This window comes from Anas platyrhynchos, chromosome 29 (assembly GCF_047663525.1).
Source record: "Anas platyrhynchos isolate ZD024472 breed Pekin duck chromosome 29, IASCAAS_PekinDuck_T2T, whole genome shotgun sequence".
In the NCBI taxonomy this organism is placed as follows: domain Eukaryota; kingdom Metazoa; phylum Chordata; class Aves; order Anseriformes; family Anatidae; genus Anas; species Anas platyrhynchos.
In genome coordinates this window covers 4,476,202-4,498,263 of record NC_092615.1, presented here as the reverse complement: position 1 = coordinate 4,498,263, position 22,062 = coordinate 4,476,202, and the positions used below count along the sequence as shown (strand labels likewise).

The 22,062-nt window shown below is 66.4% G+C and overlaps 1 protein-coding gene across 11 annotated transcripts in view; it reads right to left on the bottom strand.

Annotated features, from left to right (window-relative positions):
- UNC13A (unc-13 homolog A) overlaps positions 1-17,785 on the bottom strand; it is a 29,884-nt gene extending 12,099 nt beyond the window's left edge. For 4 of the 11 annotated variants that reach the window (XM_072029210.1, XM_072029213.1, XM_072029212.1 and 1 more), the window contains exons 1-28: positions 17,673-17,785; positions 15,062-15,091; positions 14,718-14,817; positions 14,371-14,488; positions 14,001-14,124; positions 13,793-13,866; positions 13,657-13,711; positions 13,163-13,198; positions 12,464-12,674; positions 11,885-12,001; positions 10,017-10,577; positions 8,918-9,011; positions 8,083-8,132; positions 7,465-7,543; positions 6,167-6,238; positions 5,693-5,912; positions 5,218-5,445; positions 4,645-4,786; positions 4,301-4,470; positions 3,890-4,005; positions 3,624-3,787; positions 3,287-3,449; positions 1,449-1,517; positions 1,232-1,321; positions 1,009-1,143; positions 693-826; positions 395-480; positions 47-173 (exon numbers count right to left, since the gene is read on the bottom strand). In XM_072029210.1, coding sequence (XP_071885311.1) covers positions 47-173; positions 395-480; positions 693-826; positions 1,009-1,143; positions 1,232-1,321; positions 1,449-1,517; positions 3,287-3,449; positions 3,624-3,787; positions 3,890-4,005; positions 4,301-4,470; positions 4,645-4,786; positions 5,218-5,445; positions 5,693-5,912; positions 6,167-6,238; positions 7,465-7,543; positions 8,083-8,132; positions 8,918-9,011; positions 10,017-10,577; positions 11,885-12,001; positions 12,464-12,674; positions 13,163-13,198; positions 13,657-13,711; positions 13,793-13,866; positions 14,001-14,124; positions 14,371-14,488; positions 14,718-14,817; positions 15,062-15,091; positions 17,673-17,694 — 3,587 coding nt within the window. In that variant the 5' untranslated portion in view covers positions 17,695-17,785. The remainder of the gene's footprint in view (positions 1-46; positions 174-394; positions 481-692; positions 827-1,008; positions 1,144-1,231; positions 1,322-1,448; positions 1,518-3,286; positions 3,450-3,623; positions 3,788-3,889; positions 4,006-4,300; positions 4,471-4,644; positions 4,787-5,217; positions 5,446-5,692; positions 5,913-6,166; positions 6,239-7,464; positions 7,544-8,082; positions 8,133-8,917; positions 9,012-10,016; positions 10,578-11,884; positions 12,002-12,463; positions 12,675-13,162; positions 13,199-13,656; positions 13,712-13,792; positions 13,867-14,000; positions 14,125-14,370; positions 14,489-14,717; positions 14,818-15,061; positions 15,092-17,672) is intronic. The other 7 variants (XM_072029211.1, XM_072029220.1, XM_072029215.1 and 4 more) reach the window with 3 other exon arrangements.
- Positions 17,786-22,062: the final 4,277 nt, after the last annotated feature.

Below are 22,062 nucleotides of genomic sequence, written 5' to 3'. Positions count from 1 at the left end.
CGTGAGCCCCCTGCCCGGCCCCCCACCCCCCCAGGGCTGCACTCACGCGGGGTACTCGGGCACGCGGCTCTTGAAGGAGGGCAGCTCGGTGACGTACTCGTTGTACAGCCACTTCACCTTGAAGTGCAGGTTCATGTAGTCCGCGCTCTTGCACAGGCGGTGCTTGTCGTGCTCTGCACGGGGAAGGCGAGAGCGCGGGGCGGTCGCTTCCAGCCCCAAACGCCGGCGGGGGAATTTGGGCAGCTCCAGGGATGCCAGGGGGATGGGGAGAAAATTGGAGTGCCTCTTGGGAGGGATTTAAGCTAGGAGTGGTTTTGATGAGGGGTGAAATGGGTTTGCCTATTTCTCCAGGGGAATATTTGAGGTGGCTCCTGCCCAGCGGGGGGGCACTCACCCTCCATCGCGTACTTCATGTCCTGCGCAAAGAGGTTCCACATCACCTCGGCGCTGATCTTCCCCACATTCAGCTCCTGGGGGAACCTGGGGCAGGGGGGCAGCGTGGGCACAAGGTGCTCAGAGCGTGAGAAGGGGCCCCCGTGACTGCAAACCCAGCCCCCAGCCTCCTCCCCACTGCCTCAGTTTCCCCAGCTGTGCAAGGGATGCTGCGCCCCACGTCCAGAGGACAAACCCAGCTTTTGTGAGCATCCCCCCCAAGCATCCCTTTCTTGGCAATAAATTAATTGGCGACTCACTGGTTCAGGCAGGGCGTGTAGGAGTTCTTGTCCTCTTCGATAATGGACACGATCAGGGTGATGAGCTTGGACCAGAAATCCAGGTTTTTGATGCTGGGCCCCTGCTCCTCGGGGGGCACCTCGCCCTTCTTGCTCTAGAGCAATGGGGACACAGCAGAGGCTCCGGTCACCCCTCTGCCCCATGGGACTCACTATTGAGGTGAGGCTCATGGGGAGCATCACGGGGGGAGAAGGGAAGGACGAGTGCAGGGGGGGTGATGGAGAAGGGCAGGGGATGGATGGAGGGGAGCACCGGGGTCCCTGCAGGACCACGCACCGGGTCCGTCTGGTACTCGCGGCTGTAGAGCTCGTGGCAGTTGTTGAAGATGTACTCGTAGGTGGAGTTGAGGCAGGCTTTCACGCAGTCCTTCACCACCTGGCTGGCTCGGGGAGGGCTCTGCAGCTCCTGGACCTGTGTGGGGAGGCAGCGGGGCTGTGGGCAGGGCCGGCAGCCGGGGAGCCCGGGCTCCAAAGCTGCAACTCCCGGGGGGGGCAAATACCTTCATCCGGAAAAAGGTGATGCTGGTCAGCAAATCCACCGTGGACTTGAGGTCCTGCAGCCGCTCGGGACTGCTGGCAGGGAAGTTATTCTGGGGGAGAAAAAAGAAGAGTTGGTGGCAAAAGAAGAGCTGCTGGCAGGACTCCATCTGGGGGGAGGTGAGAGCAGACCTTATTAAACATGAAAATGTCTAAAACTGGGGCTCGGCGGTGCCTTACCCGGTACATGGAGAGGTCGATGCGCAGCGAGTTGTGCAGCTGGTCGAGGAGTTTGACGAAACGCTCTTTCTGCGGAGAAAGCCCCGGGGCCAGGTGAACGGGGGGAGGAAGCGGGGGCCGCCCCCCTCCCCGCTGCGCCTGCCTCTGCGCCCCAGCCCGCTCGGCCCTGTCCTGCCGCCCTGCCTCCCCTCCTGCCTCCATCCCTGCCTTCCTTCCCTCCTGCCACCACCACCACGCTGTGCCTGGGCGCTGGGGTGCCCACGGAGCACCCCGTGCTCTCCGGTGACTGGGGCTCGGTGGCAGCACTCGGTGGCTCCGGGGCACGCGTGGCCCCTGCAGAGTGGGGACCCCTCGGTGCAGGACCGAGAGGCAGGAAAATGCATCCCCTCAGCTCCTGCAGTGCTGGAGGGGGAACGGGGGGACCCCTGCCCTGCCCACTCGGGTGCCTCCAAGCCTGGGCTTGAGGCAGGAGCATGGAGGGGGCTGCAGCATCGCACCTCCAGGTGCACAGCGCCGGGAACGAAGCCTTCGGAGAGCTCAGGACAAAAGGGCATGGGGAGAGCAGCCGTGCTGGGGCTGCGTTTTCCCAGCTTTGGGGATGAGCTGCTTCAGGACAAAGCAAGGCTGCTGGAGACAGAGTGTTGTTGGACAAAGCAGGGGGTGGGTGCTCTGAGGGCTCCTTGCTTCCCTGCCCAGGCTGCTTGGAGAGGAAACGCCGTGGGCTGACGGTCTTTGGGGATGAGAGGCTTGAACTCAGCTCCCAACCACTGAGCATGGGGTGAAGGGACATGAACCTCACATCGGGTGGCAAATCAGGCACAGGAGATGGAGGCAAAGCAACTGGGAGGCACTGTGCTGTGCCCCTGTGCTGGGGTTGGGTGGGGAGGGGTTGGACACCCCCACGTCGGCTGTGATGGAGCCGGGGCTATCCCAGGACCTGGCATCCCCCTGCCTCCAAGTGGGGCCGGGGACGAGTCCCACGTCCACCTGGCCACGGCTCGGCCGAGCCTGCAGCCTGCGCTGGCGCCCGCAAACCTTCGGAGTGCCAGAGACAGCAACGGCCCCCGGCACCGAGCGGCTGCAGCGCGCTTAAAACCGGACACGCTGGCACTCGGGGATAAAGCGACACGGCCGGGCACTTTAGGACCCAACCTTAGGCTCTCTAAAAAAAGAGAAAGAAACAAGTTTTTAAAACCCTCCACGTCAGAGAAAAGGTTTGTCGTGTGGTCTCCTCCTTCCGCACGGCCCTGCGGCACGGCTCGCTCGGCTCTCGCTATCCCATCCCTCGCTACCCAGCGCTTCGCCCTAACCGGGGCTGGGCTCCGACCCCGCAGCGCCCGCGTGCACCCAGGGGAGACGCGGGGGCAGCCGGGGTGAGAGCGCAGCCCCCTCCTCACCCGCGTCCCCACGGGCGCACCCAGTCCCGGCGCAAACTCAGCCCCGATCAGCGAGGCACCCATGGGTGCTGGCACAGCCGGGCGAGTTTGCGGTGGTCTGGGCTCGCACCCGATGCGTGCAGGGCTGTGCAAAGCTCCCGGCCAGCTTTGGCACTGAGGGTGCATGGTGTGTTGCCATCCCAGCCGGCCCTGACTTCAAGCCAGCTTTCACCATAATCATTTTGGGAGAGAATTTAGACCTTCTCCTAGGAAGGTGGTGGCTCATTTCCTTCCCCCAAAATGGGAGAGGGATGAATCTGGGAGCAAGCGGGGGCCAATATCCCGCTGTCCAGCTGCCGTTGGGTGGGGAGCTGCCTTGCACGGCCCTTTTCGCCCCCTTTTTGCCCCCCCGCCCCCCATCCCCAGAGAAAAGAGAAGAAGAAGGAAGGAGTGTTTACGCACCATCGGACTTACCCCGAAATTGGAAGCGGCAAAGCGGTCGGAGGCCGAGACGTTGGTGGAGGCGGTGGTGTGGGCGTAGTAGGCGTTGATGTTGGCGAGCAGGGTGCTCATCACCGCCGGCACCCCCGGGCACATGTACTTGGAGGAGAGGCAGGCAAAATGCCTGGCGGGGAGAGGAGCGAGGTGAGGGCGCTGGGTGCCGCGGGGCTCGGGGTGCTCATGGAGAAGGAGGTGGCAAGCAGGGTGGGTGCGTGTCCCCATGGTGAGGGGGGGAGCACAAACAGCAGCATGTGGGGAGGACAAGGGCCAGGAGTGACACCAGGGGCAAGGAACTCACGTCATGGCCTGGTAGATGGACTCCACCCCGTAGCGCATGGCAAACTCATCCACGATCTCCTGCGCCGTCTCGTCAAAGTACACCTTCCAGGCGTCATCCCCCTTGGCATCGGGGATCTTCACCACGCCGTTGTTTTGCAAATCCGTCACGAAGTGGAAAAGGTTCTGGGGGCACACACACGAGTCCCATCAGGTCCCCAGGCCCGGCGGTGGCACGGCGGGGACCGGCGCGCTGCGGTGCGGAGACGTGGTCCGTGCGTGGCTCACCTCGTGCAGGCACGTGTACTGCACGTGGTAGGGAGCCACCTTCTCCTCGCCCTTGATCTCCACGCTGATGTGCAGCCGGATGGCTCCCGACACCGCCGATTTGTCCGTCCGCTTGTCTGGAGGGCACAGAGAGTGGGGTGAGGAGTGAGCCCCCTGGAGCCACTCTGTTCACCCCCATCCTGTAACGGCTCCATCGCAGAGGGTCCGAGTACAAGGCATCACGGAGAGGGATTCAACTGGATCCTCAGGTACTACAGGGACGGGGCCCCTCTCCGTGCCTCAGTTTCCCTGAGCGACCCCACGCAAACACTTGATCCCGATATCTAATGATGTTTTTAACAGCAGACCCCACACCAACAAGCCAAAAGCCCCCTTTGCGGCAGGGTGGGTGGCACACAGACAGCTGCTTACCCAGGTTGTACCAGACGTCCATCTCCCCGCTCAGCGTCCGCACCTCGATGATCGTCTGGCCCAGGAAGTCGTCGGACTCCCTCTTGAAGCGCTGCTTGACGCGGGACTTGATGTCGTCGTCTTCGTCCCAGACACGGACCTTGATGCGGTCAGAGGAGTTATGGCACTCGCTGGGGGAGAGAGGGGCAAGGTGAGCAGGGAAACCCGGCCTCCAGTTCCCCAAAGCAGGGCTAGGGACAGCCCCGGCACCCAGCAGCACCCCCCCGTCCTCAGCTGGGGCAGGTCCCTGCCGCCCACCACCCAAACGGCCAGGGAGGGGCTGAAAGGGCCAGGGGCCAACTTACAAATGGAAATTCTCCTCCCAGACCGGGTTGAGATTGCCGTAGATAGTTTTAGTCCTTTTTTTTGTCTTTCCAACTTGGACGGTAACGTACGGGTCACTGGAGCCCGTCTTATCCTTTGCTTGCAGGCCCTGGGCACAAACGACTGCGGCACGGCACGGCACGGCACGGCACGGCACGGCACGGCACGTACACCCATCCACACCAGGCACACGTGTGGCATAGCGGAGAGAACAGAGAGCAAAGTCAGTGCTGTGGCCACACCAAGGTCCCCGTGACGAGCACCCGATGTCACCCCAGTGTTATCCCACAGAGCCCCGGGGACCAAAGCCACTCTGCAGGACACGGAGGGCTGGCGCACAAAGCGTGGTTGTGCACGGGGACAGCCACATCTGCAGGGACAAGAGGTGTGTGGAGGGACAGCATGGCTCAGGGAGCACGTCTCCACTCTCGCCTCAAATGCTGTGGCTTTTAGAGGGATCAGGCAGGGGGGGCAGGAGCTGTGCCCGCAGGGACACCCCGTGCAGGGCCACAGGGTCCCCGCAGCGTGGGACACCAGGCGCAGCCGGTGCCCACCCGTGATGCTGATCTTGGCCGACCACTTGGAGGTGCCGTCCAGGACGCTCTGCTTCACCGCCTTCATCTGCTGCGTGTGCGTGGTCTTGGTGACCCCAAACACCTCCTGGATCAGCTCGAAGATCTCCGGCTTGTTGCGCTCCCGGATCTTCATGCGGTCTTTGAGCACCATGATGATGTTCTGGGTTCGGTCCTCTGCTCCGTGCTTGGAGCTCTTCTCCGCTGCCCCTGGGAGAGGACAGCAAGAGGTGGGATTGGGGGGGGACAGCCAGTGCCTGGGAAAGAGCCGAGACCTCCCCAAGCTCCCCACAATGAACAAATTCAAACCGGGAGGGGTTTACACCCTGCCCGGAGCAGCTCTGCCCTGCTCACCACCTCCCCACGCATGCAGCAGACCAGCTCCCAAATTGCTGCTCGCTCGCTCCGTGCCACCCCAAGGCGAGAAGGGCCGAGGCCACGGGCGGTGGCTCCTTACTCTGCAGGCAGTCGGCGTTGAGCAGGTCCTGGCACTTCTCGTGGCACTTGACGCCGCACTCGGCGCAGCGCATGCCCTGCCGGGCGATGCCCCAGAGCAGCCCCTCGCACTCGTAGCAGTAGGTGGGGGTGGTGGCCGTCCACACCTCGAAGTTGTGGGGCGTTGTGCAGGAGATGGGGTACACTAAGGCTTGCAGGGTCTTCTTGTAAACATGGTTTTTCTGGGCACAGAAGGGAGAGAGAGGGGGGAGAAGCTCATGCAGAGCCCCCAACCATGGCTGTCAGGCCACCAGCAGTGTCACCGCTGGATGGGGACGAGCTCAGCACCATGTGGAGCAGGCAGGGGACAAATGCCACTGTCCCCAAACGTGGCTGCGAGCACGGTGGCTGCACTGTCACTGCCGGAGGATGGCTGCGTGGACCCCGCGTCCCCGTCACTGTCAGCGCCCCGAGCCCCATCCCGCCCGGCACCTACCAGCTCCTCGTTGTTTAAGGTGCTTGAGGCCAGCGCGGACGTGATTCCGGCTTTCCTGGACTGGACCAAGGACTGTGGGAAAGAAACAGAGACCCCAGATCCAGCACGGCCCCTCACCGTGGGTCCGAGACCCCCAGGACTGGGGTGGGGGCACTCACCATTGCCTGCGGGCAGCCAGGGCCAGCGAGGAGGGAATTAAAGGTCGTTATTAGGAGCCATTTCACAGCAGAAGGAGTGTCCCCGCTTTGTCCCCTGCCAAATCCCATCAGGACAAGGCAGCAGCCCCCACCTCCTCCCTTCCACAGTGCCCACCCCACTGCCACCCGCAACCCAGCATCCCGAAACCCCGACACCGACACAGCACAGCAGAAGCATCAGCAGGTGCCCTGAGCAGGCTGGGGACAAGGGCAGCGAGGGGGAGCAGCGGGGTGGGACGGGGCAGGGGGCTGGGGACAGGATGGGGACACCCTGGAGGTGGAGGAAGGAGGCGAAGGTCACCTAATTCTGGGCACAACGGGTGTCTGGTTTCCAAAATCGCCGTCTTTTGTCACCAGAGGTGACAGCAGGGGGACCCTGTGCATTGCAGGGGCTGGATGGGACCGCGGTGCCCAGCGAGGGGATGGCACAGCCCATCAGGATGCTGGGGAGGAGAGCACGGGGTCCAAAAACCAGCACTCCTGCAGCACACGGGTCCGTCTGCCTGGCACCATCACTGCCCGAGCCCTGGGGACCGCAGGTGGCTGGGACAGGAGGGGACTGGGGACACGTCTGTGCTCTTGTGGCACCGGCAAAACTCAGGAAACCAGACGCCTCGGGCTGATGCTTGGTGTCGGGGCCCTGCAGCTCCGTTAAAGAGAAGCACCCTTGGGTGGGGAGAGCCCGGCCATGCCGTCCTCACAGCCCCCACCCGCGGTCCTGGGCCAGGAGCCCCCAAATCAGCCCGGGACCCCCTCCCCACCACCACCACCACCACCATCAGGAGCAGAGGCTGCTCGGCGGGGCCGGCTGGCAGCACCCAAGGGTGCTCTCCCTTTAACCCCTCGGCCCGCGCTCACCAGATCGCTGACTAGAGGGAGAGATTTGCGTCCGGGCTTAATGTCGGGCATGCTGTTAATGCAGCGCAGAAACCTTACCGCCGCCCCCCTGCAGCCGGGGGCGGCCAAGCCAGGCCGGAGGAGAGAGAACAGAGAACACAAAGCGAGTTAGAGGCGGCCGGGGAGCGGGGGCGCGGGCGGCGCGGTCCAGCGGGAGCGAAGCCGGCGGCTGTGGGGTGCAAGGCGTTACGGGGGGAACCTCACCAAATCGCTAACTAAGGGGATGGGTTTTCGCTTGCGTATGTCCGGCATGCTGTCTATAATGATCAGCCCGCCGCCAGGCCTGCAAGAGAGAGGAAAGTCAGCGGGGAAGGGGGGAAACTGAGGCAGGAGGGGACCCCCCCACACACACACGCTCCTGGGGCCAGGCTGGAAGGCGCGGGGAAGTGGGGGGGCTGCTGGAAAGCTGCGGCTTGCCCCACGGTGAGCCGGTTTGCTGCAGTGGTGCGGAGGGAAATGGAGTGAAAAAACAGCCTTTGGGGGCTTTTCGGGGCGGAGCGGGGCTGCCTGTGAGGGTGAGGTGGGGGCTCGGGGTGCCCCGTGGCATCGCTCAGGTCCCGGACAGCAGGAGGGATGCGGGAGCTGCTGGCTCTGTGCCCCCTGTCCCACTCACCTCCTTGCTGTCCCCTTGGTGGTGCCTCTCTGGGGACACAGCGGCAGCCGGGGACATCTCCAAAAGCACCAAACGACCATCTTCCAGCCCAAAAACCCGGCCCCCAGCTCATGGGGCCAACCTCCCCACGGCTCTCCCCAGCCCCACAAATCTCATCCCATCCTACAGTCGGCAGGAGGGGCCAGCCCCGCGCCCCCCCGGGTACTCACCCGCCTTTGAACCACAGCGATTTAGCTTCTCCATCGCCTTCCCCGCGGGCCTGCAAAATACAGGGGGGGCTGTGAGCACCCGGCAGCTGGTCCTAAAAGGATGGGGCTCTACAATAGCTTCGAGAGGCTGAGCAGGGTGAGAGGAGGCCAAATGGCCCCGAAAGCTCAGTGGTGGAGTCGGGTGGGGGCGGCTGCACCGTGCAGAACCACAGCTTTTGGGGAGTGGGAGCAGCACTCGAGGGCACAGCAGAGCTGGAGCTGAGGGAGATGGCAGGGAAGGGGGTGTGTGCAGGGACCCCCGGGGAATTTTTTTTTGGGGGGGGTGAAAAAAAAGGAGGAAAGAGCCAATTCTTCCTCCCTCGCGGGGCAATCCCTGCACACACGCACGCACACGGGGAAGGCGCGCTCGGAGCGGGGCCGGTTCCTTTCGGACATGCTTACCTGCAGGCGGGCTACAGCCCTCCCCTGCGGGCAGGGGACACGCGGGCGCAAGGGCCATGGTGGTGGAGAACTGAAAAGAGAAGCGGCAGGGAGGGGGACTGAAGCCCCGTGGGGTGAATCCAGAGCCAAAAACAAAAAGAAAAGATGGAGGATGGAGTCTAAAAACAGAACAAAAAAGTGTCAGCGCAACACAGGGGACGGGGCGGAGGGGCTGGCACCGGCATGCAGCACACACACGGGGAAGGTCCTCAGCGCTCCCTGCCCCTCGTGGGGCCACCGACGGGCTGGGGACAGCCGGGTCCCCGCTGCCCTCGAGGTGCGGGTCGCCACGGGGCGGGCAGCGGAGGTGCCAGGCAGGGCTCGCCGTGCCGTGCCGTGCCGCGGGGACGCTCACCTCCTGCAGCTGCAGGCAGACCTTGTTGAAGGCTCTCAGCCAGTTGGCCTTGGCTCGCGCTTTGGGGTCCTGCACCTCTGCCTCCGCCGGCTCCCTGCAAGGACACACAGCCCACTCACTGCCCGCACGGCACCGGGACGCGGGCACGGATGAGGTTTAGGGGTCCCAATGGGTCCTGAACAAACGTGGCCATGGCAAATGTCACTTTCCTACCAGAGAGGGCTCTGCAGTGGTGGCAGGTCCCAAATAAAGGGCTCACGGCACAATGAGGAGAAGCCAGAATCCCCTCACCCTTAGGGGACCCTGCCCCGGGCACCCAAGGGAGCTGGAGGGCTTCCCACCACACCAGGGCTAGGAGCAGGTAGGTGCGCCCAGGGATGAATTTCCAGCCTGGATATGCTGACGGGGTTGTTTTCCTCCTCTCTTTGTAAAATCCAGAAAAGGAGGAAAGGAAGAGAAATGCTCCCAACCTCCCAGGCTCCTGGAGAGCCCGGTGTGAGGTGGCAGCGGGGCTGGTGCCTGGATGAGGCCACGGGGAGCTGGGGACACCCTGCGGGACCTCACCCGTGCTTATCGGTGGTCCCCAGTGTGGGGCCACCCAGTGGCTGCCAAAAAACGGGCCCTGCAGGCAGACCTGAACCGACGGCACCTTTGCTAGGGCTCTCGCCAGCCCTTGTGCCTAAAAAAGCAAAAAAATCACTGTGCCTTCCTTTAAATCAGAGCTTCCCCAGGTCCAGTCTATAATTTAAACCAAATAAAAGGCCAGAAAGCTTCCCCTCTGCGCGGAGCTGTTGTGCTCACCGAACCACGGCAAAACGGGAGCGTTCAGAAACTGAAGGCAGCGACCGGCACCTGAATTATCCACGCGCCGTGCCAGGGACTCAGCCACCTCCACCTCCCCTGTGCAGCACGGGAGGCCACGGCCGAGCTTTCACCAAATTCCCTCCTCTGACCGTGCTGGTGCCCAGCTGCTGGCTGGGGCAATCTCCAGGCAGGGGACACAGGGGTGACAGCAGAGCCACCACGGCCGGTTTGGAGTTTCCAGAGCATCCCCACGGTGCCATCCCAGTGCCACCCCAGGACAAAATCACCCTCCTACCTCTCAGCTGGTTTGGGGGGCTCAGGCTCAGGCTCTGCCTCTGGCAGGGGGGCTTCGTCCCCAACCCGCTGGGCCTCCGGGGTCTCTTGTGGGACAGAGGTGTCCTTGTCCTCCTTCTTCTCCTCTTTCCTCTCCTCCTTCCTCTCCTGCTGCTGTGGCTTCGCCTGTGGGACCAGCTGGGGCTGCGGGACCTGCTGCTGCTGCTGCGCCTTCTGCGTCGGGGGGTAGGCGTCGTGCTCGGGGGCTTCGTAGGTGCCCGGCTCCCGCAGCTCTTCCTCCTCTTCCTCCTCCTCTTTGGGGTAGCCTTCCTCATTCTCGCTGTAGTCCTCGTTGAACTCCTCCTCCTCCTCCTCCTCCAGGTAGAGGTCGTCGTCCTCATCCTCCTCCCAGCGCGGCGAGTCCTTGCGGTAGCTGACGGAGCTGTGGCAGGAGTGGTAGGAGTCGCCGTCCCGCTCGTCCAGCTCCGAGTCCCGCAGGCTCTCGTTCTCGAAGTCCTCGCTCAGCTGGGAGCTGCCCTGGCTCAGCTCGGCCGACGAGGCGTAGCGGCTGCTCCCCGTGGGGCTGCGGGGCGAGGGGGGACAAGGACGGGGTTCCCGTGGGTCCGTGCCACGGCACCGCCCGCCCCGCGCCCCCTCGCCCCCCAAGGACCCCGCGGCAGCAGGGCTGGATGGGGTTGGCGTGGCGGGGGCTCCCCCGGGACGTGCCCCTGGGTGGGCACCGGGCTCCTCGTCCTGGCGGTCGAAGGCACGAACCCAAGGCTGGGACCGGACCCCCAGGCTGGTGGGGGGTGCTGGGGGGGGGGCCAGACCTTCGTGGCTGTCCCCTGGGCTCACCCCTGCCAAGGGTGGGGGCACAGCGTGGCAGGGTGGCACCCACAGCCAGCTCTGGCCTCCTGCCCCCCCTCCTGCAAAATCTGCCCCCCGACCCCATCCCTGCTCTCCTGCACCCCTTACTGATGCCCCCTCCCCACAGACACCCCCTGGGGTCCCCTCTCCGCTCTTGTTGTGGGGCCAGGCCCTTTCCACCGCCCCCTTTCCACCGCCCCCTCCTCTCGCTGCTGCCAGCACCCATGGGTGCAGCAGGGCGGGGGGACTCCTCGCACCCCAGGTGCTGCTGGGGACGGGGTGGCCCGGTGGCCGCGGGGACTCACAGAAGCACACATGCAGACAGGACAGGGACAGGGACATGCCTAGGAAGAGGCCGACACCACGTCTCCAGCCGGGGCTCGGGGTGGGCGAGGGGGACACGGGAAGGGGTCGGGCAGCGCCCTGGGGACAGCAGGGAGCCAGCAGGAGGATGGGGACACGCTGCGGGGAGCGGGGTGCCGGGGACACCCAGGGGTGCTGGGGACACCCAGGGGCGCAGGCATCATCTGGCAACAGAGGGGTTCCTCGGGGAAGGGGGCTGGGGGCACAGGGGTGCAGGAGACATGGCTCATGCCTGGAAACCCGGCCTGACCCTGGCCCGAGGGGGGGCCCTGGGCGAGTCTCGGGGTCCCAAATCACTGCGGGGGGGTTTTGCCTGGTGAGCTGTAGCAGCGTGGGAGGCGGTCGGGGACGCAGGCGGCCCTCGTGTCCCCGTGGCACCGGCTCCCGCGCCGCGATGGGGACCTGATCGCTGCGCCCCGACACGGGCACATCCCCACCGCCGGCTGCGGCACAGCAGCAAGAGGGGCGAAAATACCCCCCCCCTCCCTTTCCTCCTCCCCCCCACCTCGGAGCATCCCAAGGCTGCTCCCGTGCTGGGGGGACCCCACGGCGGGGCGCGAAGCCGCCCTTGCCGGGACTGGTGTTGGCCTCACCGCGGCTGCAAGGAGCGACCACAGCACTCTGCGACGGCACACGGCACGCGACGAGGACGCGACCCACCTATCCGATAGGTCTAGGGACCGCCTGCTCTCAAGGGAAGGCTGGCGGCTGGTCCGCCTGCTCGACGCGGAAGCGGACTCAGCGTCGTTTGCGGCAGAGTCTACGCTACCGTAGCGTCTGCCGGGGAGGAGAGGAAGACGATGGTGAGCGAGGTCCCGGCGCCGCGCCGCCGCCGCCTCCGCCACCCGCCGTGCCCCAGCATCTCCCCCCGCCGCTGCGGGGACGTGGGCTGGGGGGGGGGGCTCCGTCCTGGGGACGGGGCTGGCACCTTGTGCTGGCGGGGGGCTGTGACCGTGTGGCTCGTCCCCCACCTGCCCTATGGCCACGTCTGCGTCCCCGGCTCGCTCATGGTTTGGGGACACCGCTGGGGACGGGGCGAGTTGACCCAAGCGAGCTGGAGAACTCCGCGGTCCCCAGCGAGGAGAGGCTCGGGGGCGGCACCGTCCCCCTCCTCCTCCTCGCCTCTCCATCGTCCCTCCGTCACCCTTAACGTCCCCGGTGCCACCCCGCTGGCCTCGGCCACCCGCGGGAGGGTGGGAAGAGGAGGCTGAGGTGGGCGCCGGCCGCCCGGGGCGCTACCTGATGGGCCGCTGGTCCGAGTAGTCCAGCTCGTAGCTCTGCATGGAGTCGGTGTAGGAGTCGCGGGAGCTCTGCTGCTGGTGCCGCATGGGGTACTGGTGGACCGAGGCGTTGGGCTGCGAGGTGGTGTAATAGGGCGGGGGGATGCTGTTGCTGGTCTCGCTGCGGTAGTCGCTGTCCCGGTCGTCCACCGTGCTGTCGGGGTCGTCGTCTGTAAGGGGACGCCGTGAGCGGGATGGGTGTGGGGGGGGGTACCCCGAAACCGCGCGTCCCCACCGCCGTGGGAGGGTGCAGGGAGCAGGATGCGGGGAAGGGGCTGGGGGGCTGCGTGGGACCCCTCACAGAGGGGATTTGGGGGCGAGGGGAGGGTGTGTGTCCCGTTCCAGGGACATCGGAGGGGGAACAGGATACGTGGAAAAGGGGAGAGGAGGACGGGGTGCGGGGACCCCCCTGCACCCTCAGGATGCTCTGCCACGGAGGCAATGCCTGAGCTGCTCGTCGCCCCCCCCGCAGCCTGAGGGGACAGAGCCTCGTGTCCCCACCAGCCCCTGGGGACAACCTGGGGACAGGGCGCTCGGTGTCCCCGTCCTCGCCCAGCACAGAGCCACCAGCGGGACCCCAGCCCAGGCTGTGGTCAGGGTGAAGGGGACGCCTTGGGGACCGTGGGGCTGGAAGGCGAGGAGGGGGCGGGATACTCACTCTGCTGCTCTCCCCAGCCAAAATAATTCCAGTTGCCTACAAAGAAAAGGGGCAGAGGAAATAAGGATGGAGGCGGCTCGGGGGGGGGGGCACCGAGCTGGGCTGGGGACAGCGCCAGGGCTGGGCACGGCCCCGGAGCCACTGCAAAGAGGGAAACTGAGGCACGGGATGGGACAAACCAAGCTGACCCCTGGGACCCCCACTCAGAAGCCCCCCCGCCAGCCCCCAGGCTCCCCTTGCCATCTCCAAGCCCCCCCTGCCCCTGTCCCCCACGGCTCAGCCCCACGGGGGGGGTCCCACGCAAGGGCGACAAAACAGCAGCAGAGAGGGGAGGGACGGAAAATGGACAGGGACAGGGACAGGGACAGGGACAGGGACAGGGACAGGGTGTGGGGTGAGGTTGAGCCCCCCTTGGGTTGGGGTCCAGCAGCCCCGAGCCCACTGCATGGGGGGGGGGACAGGATAAAGGGGGGGGCACCCAGGGCAGCACTTACAGCACTGGGAGCCGGGGACGGGCAGCGGCTTCTCCTGCTCCTCCTGGAAGGCGTACTGGGGGGGGGGGGACAGCGGGTGGTGAGGGCTGCCCGTGCCCCCCCCAGCCCTGTCCCCCCCCCAACCCCCCCCACTCACATCGTCCTGGTCCCGCATGGCGTTGAGCTGCTCCAGCTTCTTGGCCCAGTACCTCGCCTCCTCCTCGGGGATATCTGCAAGGGGAAAAAAAAACCAAAAAAAGCTCAGATCCCCCCCAAAAAGCAGGTGGGGGGGCTGCAGGATCGGACACCCCCTGCCCCCCCCCCTTTCCCCGGAGGAGGGTGCAGCCCCCGGGGGTGGCACCCACCCAGCGGCAGCTCGAAGCGGGTGTCGAGGAGGATGCGGTGGAAGGTGGGGTCCTTGGTGCCCGAAATTTCGTTGTCGGTCATGATGACCTGCGAGTCCAGCGTCAGCCACTCCCCGGGACCCTCCTGTTTGTTTTTTTTTTTTGGGGGGGGGGAAAAAATCAGGGCTCAGGGGGGGGCACCGGGGACACCCCCGGCCCCTCGGTGACCCAGGCGCCCAGCCCCGGTGCGGGGACACCACGAGGGGCCAGCACCCAAAGGGGGGCTCCCGGTGACCCCAAATCACGGGGTGCAGGGATGGGGGAGCCACCCATTTGGGGGGGGGGTCTCTGTGTCATTTGGGGTGCCGGGGGGGGGGGGGGGGGGCCCTACCTCGTTGGACTGCCGGATGGTGCGGAGGGGGATCCACACCGTGCCCACCATGGTGTCCCAGATGAGCCCCTTGTTCCACACCTCCACCGTCAGCCCCAGGTCCAGCCGGTTGATTTCACTGGGGGGGGGGGGGCAGAAAAAAAAAAAAAGGGGGTCACCCCCACCCCAATCCCACCCCCGAGCCCCCTCCCCAGCCCCCCAGAACTCAGCCGGGGCTGGGGGCAGGGGGAGCAGCGGCGGGGAGGGACCGGGGGGTCCTTATGGGGGCCGCAGGGAGGGGTGGTGGGGGGGGGATGGGGATGGGGGGGGGGTCCCGTTTGGGGGTGCCCCCCCCCCGGGACACTCACAACATGAAGTCCTGCTCCCAGGCGGGCAGGTTGCCCCGCACCGCGATGGTCGTGCTCTTGACATTTTGCACCTTCAGCGTCACGTAGGTGTTGAACTTCTCTGCGAGGGCAAGGGGGGGGGTGAGGGGACCCCCAGTGTGTGCCCCCCCCCCACCCCACCCCAAACACCCCCCCCCCCTCCCGCTGCTGGGGTGGCCTGGCCGTGACCTCCCCCCCCCCCCAATTCCATCCAGGGCACCCCCAGCCCTGTCCCCCCAAAGATGTCCCCAGGGGTAAGGCTGAGCCTGGGGTCCCCTTGTGCCCCCCCCCCCAGCCAAGCCCCCCCCCGGGCGGGGGGCACTCACCTTGGGGCCCGTCGAACTTGGCCTTTTTGACTGCAGGGACAGAGACAGAGGGAGGGGGCTCAGCCGGGGTGGGGGCTGAGGACCCCCCCCGAGGCTGCCAAGGGGGTGGGGGGGTCCCCAGGTCTGTCCCCCCCCCCATGGCAGCCAAACCCCAAGACAGGGGGAGGCGGTGGGACCCCTCCCAGCAGAGCCCCCCCACCCCAAAAAGAAACCCACAGAAGGTGTGGGACAAGCGATGGCAACCCAAAATGAAGCAGCCTTCATTGTCTGGGGGGGGTCCCAAATTTGGGGGGGGGTCCCAAATTTGGGGGGGGTCCCCCTATTGAATCTGGGTCCGTTTTGGGAAATATCACCCCATGTGAGCAGGGTCAGCGCCCCCCCCAAGCCCCCCCCCAAGCCCACCCTGCAGGCGGCCACCGACCCCCCCAGCAGGAGATGGGGAGGGGGGGGTTCATGGATGGGGGGGGGGGGGGATTTCCACCCCCCCAGCTGGGACGTGGGGGGAGCTGGGGGGTCCCCAGCGGTGTCCCGGGGTGGCAGGAGGGGACGTGGGGGGGGGGGCAGGATGACACAGCACCCGCAGAACGGGGGAATGACGCGGGTGGCAGCGGGCGGGGGGGGGGCAGCGGGGGGGTGGCGGTGGGGGGGGGGGAACAACGTGACCGGGGAGGGATGAAAATAGCCCTGGCGCCATCCGAGGCGATTGCGGGGGCCACGTGCCCGGCGGGGGGGTCAGGGGGACACGGGGGGGGGGGGGGCACGGGGGGGGGGCACGGGGGGGGGCGGCCCCTGCCTGGCTTGGGGGGGGGGAAATCGGGGTGGGGGGGGGCAGCACGTGCACCACGGGGATGTGGGTGCTGAGGGGGGGTCACGGTGTGGCCTGGGGGGGCTGGGGGGTCCACCCAGGCACCGGGGGGCATCCAGGCCTCCGCCAGCCGCTGCCTCCGAAATGGGAGAAAAACCCCAAAATATCCGGGAATATTTGGGGAAAGCTCCAAAAATCCCCGAGAACCCCCAGGGGAACGCGCGGCCCCCCCCCGGCTGTCATCTGCCACCATCTGCGGCCCCCCCCCCCCCGAGCCCCCCAAAGCAGGACCCCCCAGCTCCTTTGGGTGCCGTGGGTGCCGCAGCCCCCTGGGAAGGGGGGGGGGCGTGGGGGGGACACGACACATTTGGGAAGCGGGGGGGGGGCGCAGAGGTGGCACCTCCGCCCCCGTGGCCCCAGAAATAGGGTGACAGGAGGAGCACTGCCGGGGGGGGGGCCGTGTGTCACCGTCCTCCCCCGGGTGGCACCCCCTGGGACAGCCCCTCCAGCACGGCCCCCCCCCGGGAACCCCAAAATCTGGGGGTACCCCAAATCTGGGGGGGGGCGTAGGGGCTGCCCTATAGCCGGGGGGGGCACACGGGGACATGTCTCCCCCCCCCCCCAGGAGCTGCTCCCTGGGTGCTGCGGGGGCTGGGACACATGGGGGGGGCACGGGGGGGCCCCCCCAATTTCCCCCCCCCAATTTCCTCCTCAACGCTGGAGGGGGAATCCCAGTCCCTCTGTGCCCCCCCCCTTGCTCCTCCCAGTTATTCCCAGTATGGCGTGACCGGCACCCCCAGTTGCCCCCCCCCCAGCACCCAGCTGCCCTCCTGCTGCCCTGAACCCCCCCGGGAGAACCCGGCCCCCCCCACGGTGGGGTGGGGGCATGGGGGGGAATTAGGGGCTGGGGGGGGGAAATGGGGGGGTAATGGGGGGGTAATTGGGGTGGGGGGGCTGTTTGGGGGGGTATTAGGAGCTGGGGGGGGAATGGGGGTGTAATTGGGGTGGGGGGGTGTAATTGGGGTGGGGGCTGTTTGGGGGGGTTGGGGAAAGATGGGGGGGTGGGAACGGATGGAGGGGGTGGGAATGTGGGTTTGGGGGTAGGGGGGGTGGGGCTGGGGCTGGGGAGGCATGGGGGGGGCATTGGGGCTGGTGGTGTAATGGGGTGGGGGCTATTTGGGGTTCGGGGGGGTGCTTGGGGAAAGATGGGGGGGTCGGGGGTGGATGGGGGGGGGGGGATGGATGGGGCACATCCGGGGTGGGGGGCTTGAGAATGGGGGGGGGGGGGAAATGGGTGTGGGGGGTGTTGGGGGGTGGGGGGGAGGCTTTAGGGTGGGGGTGCTCGGGGGCGTGGGGTCCGCGGGGGGGTGCTCGGGGAGAGATGGGGGGGATGCGGGGGGGGGAGGGGGGGTGGATGGGGGGTGCAGGCTGGGAACGGGGGAGCTGCTTTTTGGGGGGGGGGGACACCCCTGCGTTGTGGGGGCTGGGGGGGGGCCTCGTTTAACCCCCCCCCACCCCCAAACCCCCCCACCTCCCACCCACAGCCCCCCCCCATCCCCCGGCCTGTGCCCCCCCCACCTCCACCCCCCCACTCCATTCACAAACCCGCCGCGATTTTATTTTTATGAATGGACCCAACCCCCCCCCACCCCCCCCCACCCCCCCCCACCCAAAAAAAAAAAAAAAAAAAAAAAAAAAAGAGCTGAGACCCGGGGCCTCCCCCTTTGCACCCCCCCCACCCCGTGGTGGTGTGGGGGGGGTCTCGGTGCCCACCCCCCCCCGGCCCCCCCCGGCCCCCCCCCGCACCTCGGACGCAGAGCAGAGACATGGTCCCGGCGCTAGCGGGCGGCCATCTTGTTCAGCACCACGGACAGCGCCGCTGACGTCAGCAGCGCCCCCCCCCCCCCACCGCCCCCGCCCCGGGGCTTCAAGGAGGGAGGGGGGGGGTCTGGGGGGGGGGGGATTTAAAAAAAAAATTTTTTTTTTTTTTTTTTTTTTTGATGGGAAGGTGGAAGGGCGGCTGCCTGTGTAGAGCTGCTGGGGGGGGGTTTGGGGAGGGGGGGGGATTTGGGGAAAGGGATTTGGGGATGGGGGGGTTGGGGAAGGGGATTTGGGGAAGGGGGGGATTTGGGGTGGGGGCGAATTTGGGGAAGGAGTTTTGGGGAAGGGGGGGATTTGGGGATGGGGGGCTTTGGGGAAGGGGATTTGAGGATGGGTGGGGAATTTGGGGAGGGGGGGGGATTTGGGGAAGGGGATTTGGGGATGGGGGAGGATTTGGGGAAGGGGATTTGGGGAAGGGGGGGGATTTGGGGAGGGGGGTGATTTGGGGAGGGGGGGGATTTGGGAAGGGGGGGGGATTTGGGGAGAGGGAGTTAGATTTGGAGAAGGGGATTTGAAGATGGGGGGGATTTGGGGATGGGGGGGGATGGGGATGGGGGGGTTTGGCTGTGTGGTAGCGTTTGTAGGGCAGCCGGGGGGGGGGGTTTGTTCTTCCCCTATGGTAGCGGGGGGGATCCTGCCGGTATAACAAGGGGGGGGGGGCTGTCCGTATCACAGCGGAGTGGGGGGGGTCCTGCCCCTATGGCACTGGGGGGGTCTGTTCTGCCCCTATGGAATTGGGGGTCTCTATTCTGCCCCTAAAGCACCGGGGGGGGGGGGGCTATTCTGCTCATTTAACACAAGGCAGATCCTGCACCCCCCCCCATATAGCACCGTGGGGGGGAGGGCGAGGTGGGGGGGCTCTTTTCTGCCCCTATAAGCACCGGGGGTAGGATCTGTTCTGCCCATATAACAGTGGGGGTCCTGCCCCTATGGCATTGGGGTGGGGGCCATGCGGCCCCTATGGCTCCAGGTACGGCACAGGGATGCGGGGGGGGTGGGGGGGGGAGGTGTCTGTCCCTCCTGTATGACCCCCGTGTATGGGGGGGGTCTTTCCCCTACAACCCTGGTGTACGTAGGGGTCTGTCCTGGCTTTAGGGTGGGGGGTGTCTGTCTGGCCCCCATTGCAGTGGGATGGGGCTCTCTGGTTCGCACACCCCTTAGTGGGGGGGGGTGGGGGGGCTGATTTAGGGGTGCAGCCTGGGTCTGTTTCCTGCCCCAGACCCTATTTTGGGTGTCCGTGAGCCTCACCCGGAGGGGAGATGTTGGTGAAATGTTTCCTTTTTCCTCCCCGCCTCCCCAAAATCCAGTTTGGGGTCAGGAATCAGGATTTAAGTTCTGTATTCAATCGGAGAGGAGCCTCCAGGCCCCGAAATAACCCATTTCCAGGAGCCGAATCCCCCCAAACTGCCCCCCCTGCCCCCCCCCAGGTCCCAGTGACCGCGGTGCCCGGTGCTGGCAGAGCCCAGCCTCACCCCAAAAGCTTCCGATCAACCCCAAATGTCACCGGATCCCCATCGGGCTTAAATCCAGCTTTTCCTATGACCCCGGGAACTCCAACACAAAGAAAAAACAAAAACCCAACCCAAAAAAACCCACAACCCTGCAGCTTCTATTCCCCAATGCCCAGCCCCTGCCCCCCCCCCGTCCCTTGGGGTCACACCACAAACCCCACGGCCCCACACGAGGTCTGCGGTCCCTATAGGGGCGAGAGGGGCGCAGCCCCCGATGCGTGCGTGCGGGGGGGCTGCACGGAGCCCGTGGGGGGGCTTCTGTGTCCCTGTCATGGGTCGGTCCCACAGGCGTGCCCGGCCACTGGGACAGCCTCTGTGGCACAGTGACACCCCCCGAGGCTCGGTGACACCCCCCCGAGGCTTGGTGACACCCCCCCGCCTCCCCAACCGGGCAACCCCGGACATCCCAGGCTGGGGCTCATCCAGCGCCTGCTTCATTCCCCTTCCTCCGGCCCCCAAGTGGTTTTAGGGCCCTCGATGGCACTGGGAGCGGGGTGACGGGCACACTGGGGGAACTGGGGCCGGGCGTGGGCGGCAGAAGGGGATGGAGGCGACGGGGACGGCGGCGGCGGCGGCGAGCTCGGTGCGCTGGCAGCTGTGCTACGACGTGACGGCCAAGACGTGGTGGATGGTGAGTGGGGGCGCCCGGCCGGGGGTGGGTCACCGCACGAGAAACCGATTTTGGGGTGGGGAGAAGGATCTGGAGGCAAAAGCGGGGCTTTGCGCCGAGGAAACGGGGGATTAGGGCTGAGACCGAGGTCGTTTGCAGCAGGAGTTTGGGTTCGTGCGCCCCGCTGCTGGCACCGGCCCTGCTCTGGGTCTCGCCCTGGCTCACCCCCGGCTTCCAAAAACGCTTCTTGGGGGGAACCCCCGGGAGCAGCCCCCCCCCGCTGGGCTGCCTGGCACCCGCTGGTGCCTGAGCATCGCCCGCACGCGGCCGGGCCCCATCCTTGGGACGGTGCCACGAGGACAGGACCTGGCGGCCACCCGGCAGCACGCCCTGCGGCTCGAGGCACGGGTTTGGCCGTGGCCCTGGGCTGATTTCGGGCCGGAGACTAATCCCTCAGCGGCTTCAAACCCCCGAGGTGTCGTTTCGGGGCCCCACGGGGCAGAGAAAGCTTCAGCCAAGGCGTCTGCGGCAGCTCCCGAGCGCCCGTCCCCCGGGTGCGGATATTACCCCGATGCCGAAGGGTTTTTCTGGGAAGCAGATGGGCTGAGCTGGTTCCTGCCGTGTGGGATAACCGGGAAGCACCGAGGCTCAGCCGCGAGCTGCGCAGGGCTCTCGGGGACGGGCAGACCCCGGGGACCCGCGGCTTTCCCCATCCCCACCCGGGCATCGCACCCAGGGGGGCGGGCGGCGAGGCTGCAGAACGGTGCCGGAGCCGGGAGCCGGGGCCGGATCCTGCCCTGCCCCACCGTGGGCGGCTGCAGCTTCCAGGGCAAGAGGTTGGGTTGGTATCAAAGGGCCGTAGGTGGAGGGCATCGTCCTGCCGGCCCCCCCCCCCCGATCCCCTCCGGGAACACGGTGCCCCTTCGCCCACGCGGCCCCGAGCCCTGCCCGCCCGCTGGCGAACAGAGCCGGGGCTTCAGAGCGAGAAAAGTGGGGCCTTTGAGGCAGCCCCCGCAGCCCGCAGCCCAGCGCTTCCTCCGGCCGCAGCCGCCGGCGTGGGGGAGCCGGGGCGCGCCGGGACGCCGGGGTGGCGGTGACGCTGGAAAGGGGCTGGCGGGGACCCAGGGGCTCCGGGACCCCCCCCCCCCGGGGGGCAGCGGGGTAACGCGTGTGCTGGTGTTGGGGAGCGCAGTCGGGATGTGGGTGCATGGGAGGTGAGCAACCGCACAGAAAACGGTGGCAAAGAACCCAACGTGGCTGTAAAGCCTCAAAATTCCCGGTCCTTCCAGCCCCCCATGGGGACGTGGTCTGCCATGCTCTGGCTTGTCAAGGGACAAGGGACAAGAGACGAGCACGTTGGCCTCTTGCTTTGAACCCCCAAAATGTTTTGGGAACCCACAGGATGGGCCCAGCGGTCGGCTCAGAGCTCCCACCCTGCACGCCCAGCTCCCCGCGCGCACCTCCGAGCCACCGAAGGGCGCGTGATGGATTTGACCGATGGAGAAAAAAATCCATCAGGCTGGAGGTAGCCGTGAATTACGGGGCTAAAAATATCCCCGCGGCCCCTCCTTGACAAGACGTCCCCAAGCAAAGCACCGGGCGGGCGCGCAGGGAGCCCGAGCTGACACCCCATCCATCACCCCAACCGCGGGGCTGGCGCGAGCGTCCGCGCAGCAGCATTTGGCAAGTTTTTTTTTATCTTTTTGGCATCTTTTTTTTTTTTTTTTGGCGAGATTTGCTGCCGAGCCCCGGCAGGGCTGCAGCGTGCCCATCCGTCAGTGTCAGCGCGGGGCCCTGAGTCAGCAGCTCTCGGGCACGGGGTGAGGACATCGTGGGGATGTGGGGACGAAAATGTGGGGCCCCTCTGCGCCCAGCTCCTTGAGGATGGGGGTGAAATGCAGTGGGGGGGTCGCTGCTGGCTGCAGTCGGGGTCCTGCACCCAGCCTGTGTCCGGCGAGGGGGTGGTTTGGGGCACAGGGGTGTCCCGATGTCACCGAAGCTTTCCCTGGCATCGTGGTGGGGTGGGGTTATTATAGGAAAGGGGGGGTTGCTCCCCGGTTCCTGGGGGTGTTTGTGGCCCGATGAGCGATGCTGGTGGCCGGGAGGGGAGCACCGATAGGGCTGGGGCTAAAAATGCTCAGAAATGAGCCAAGGGAATTTTCTGTGTGCTCAGAAGAGACTTTTGGCTGAGGTG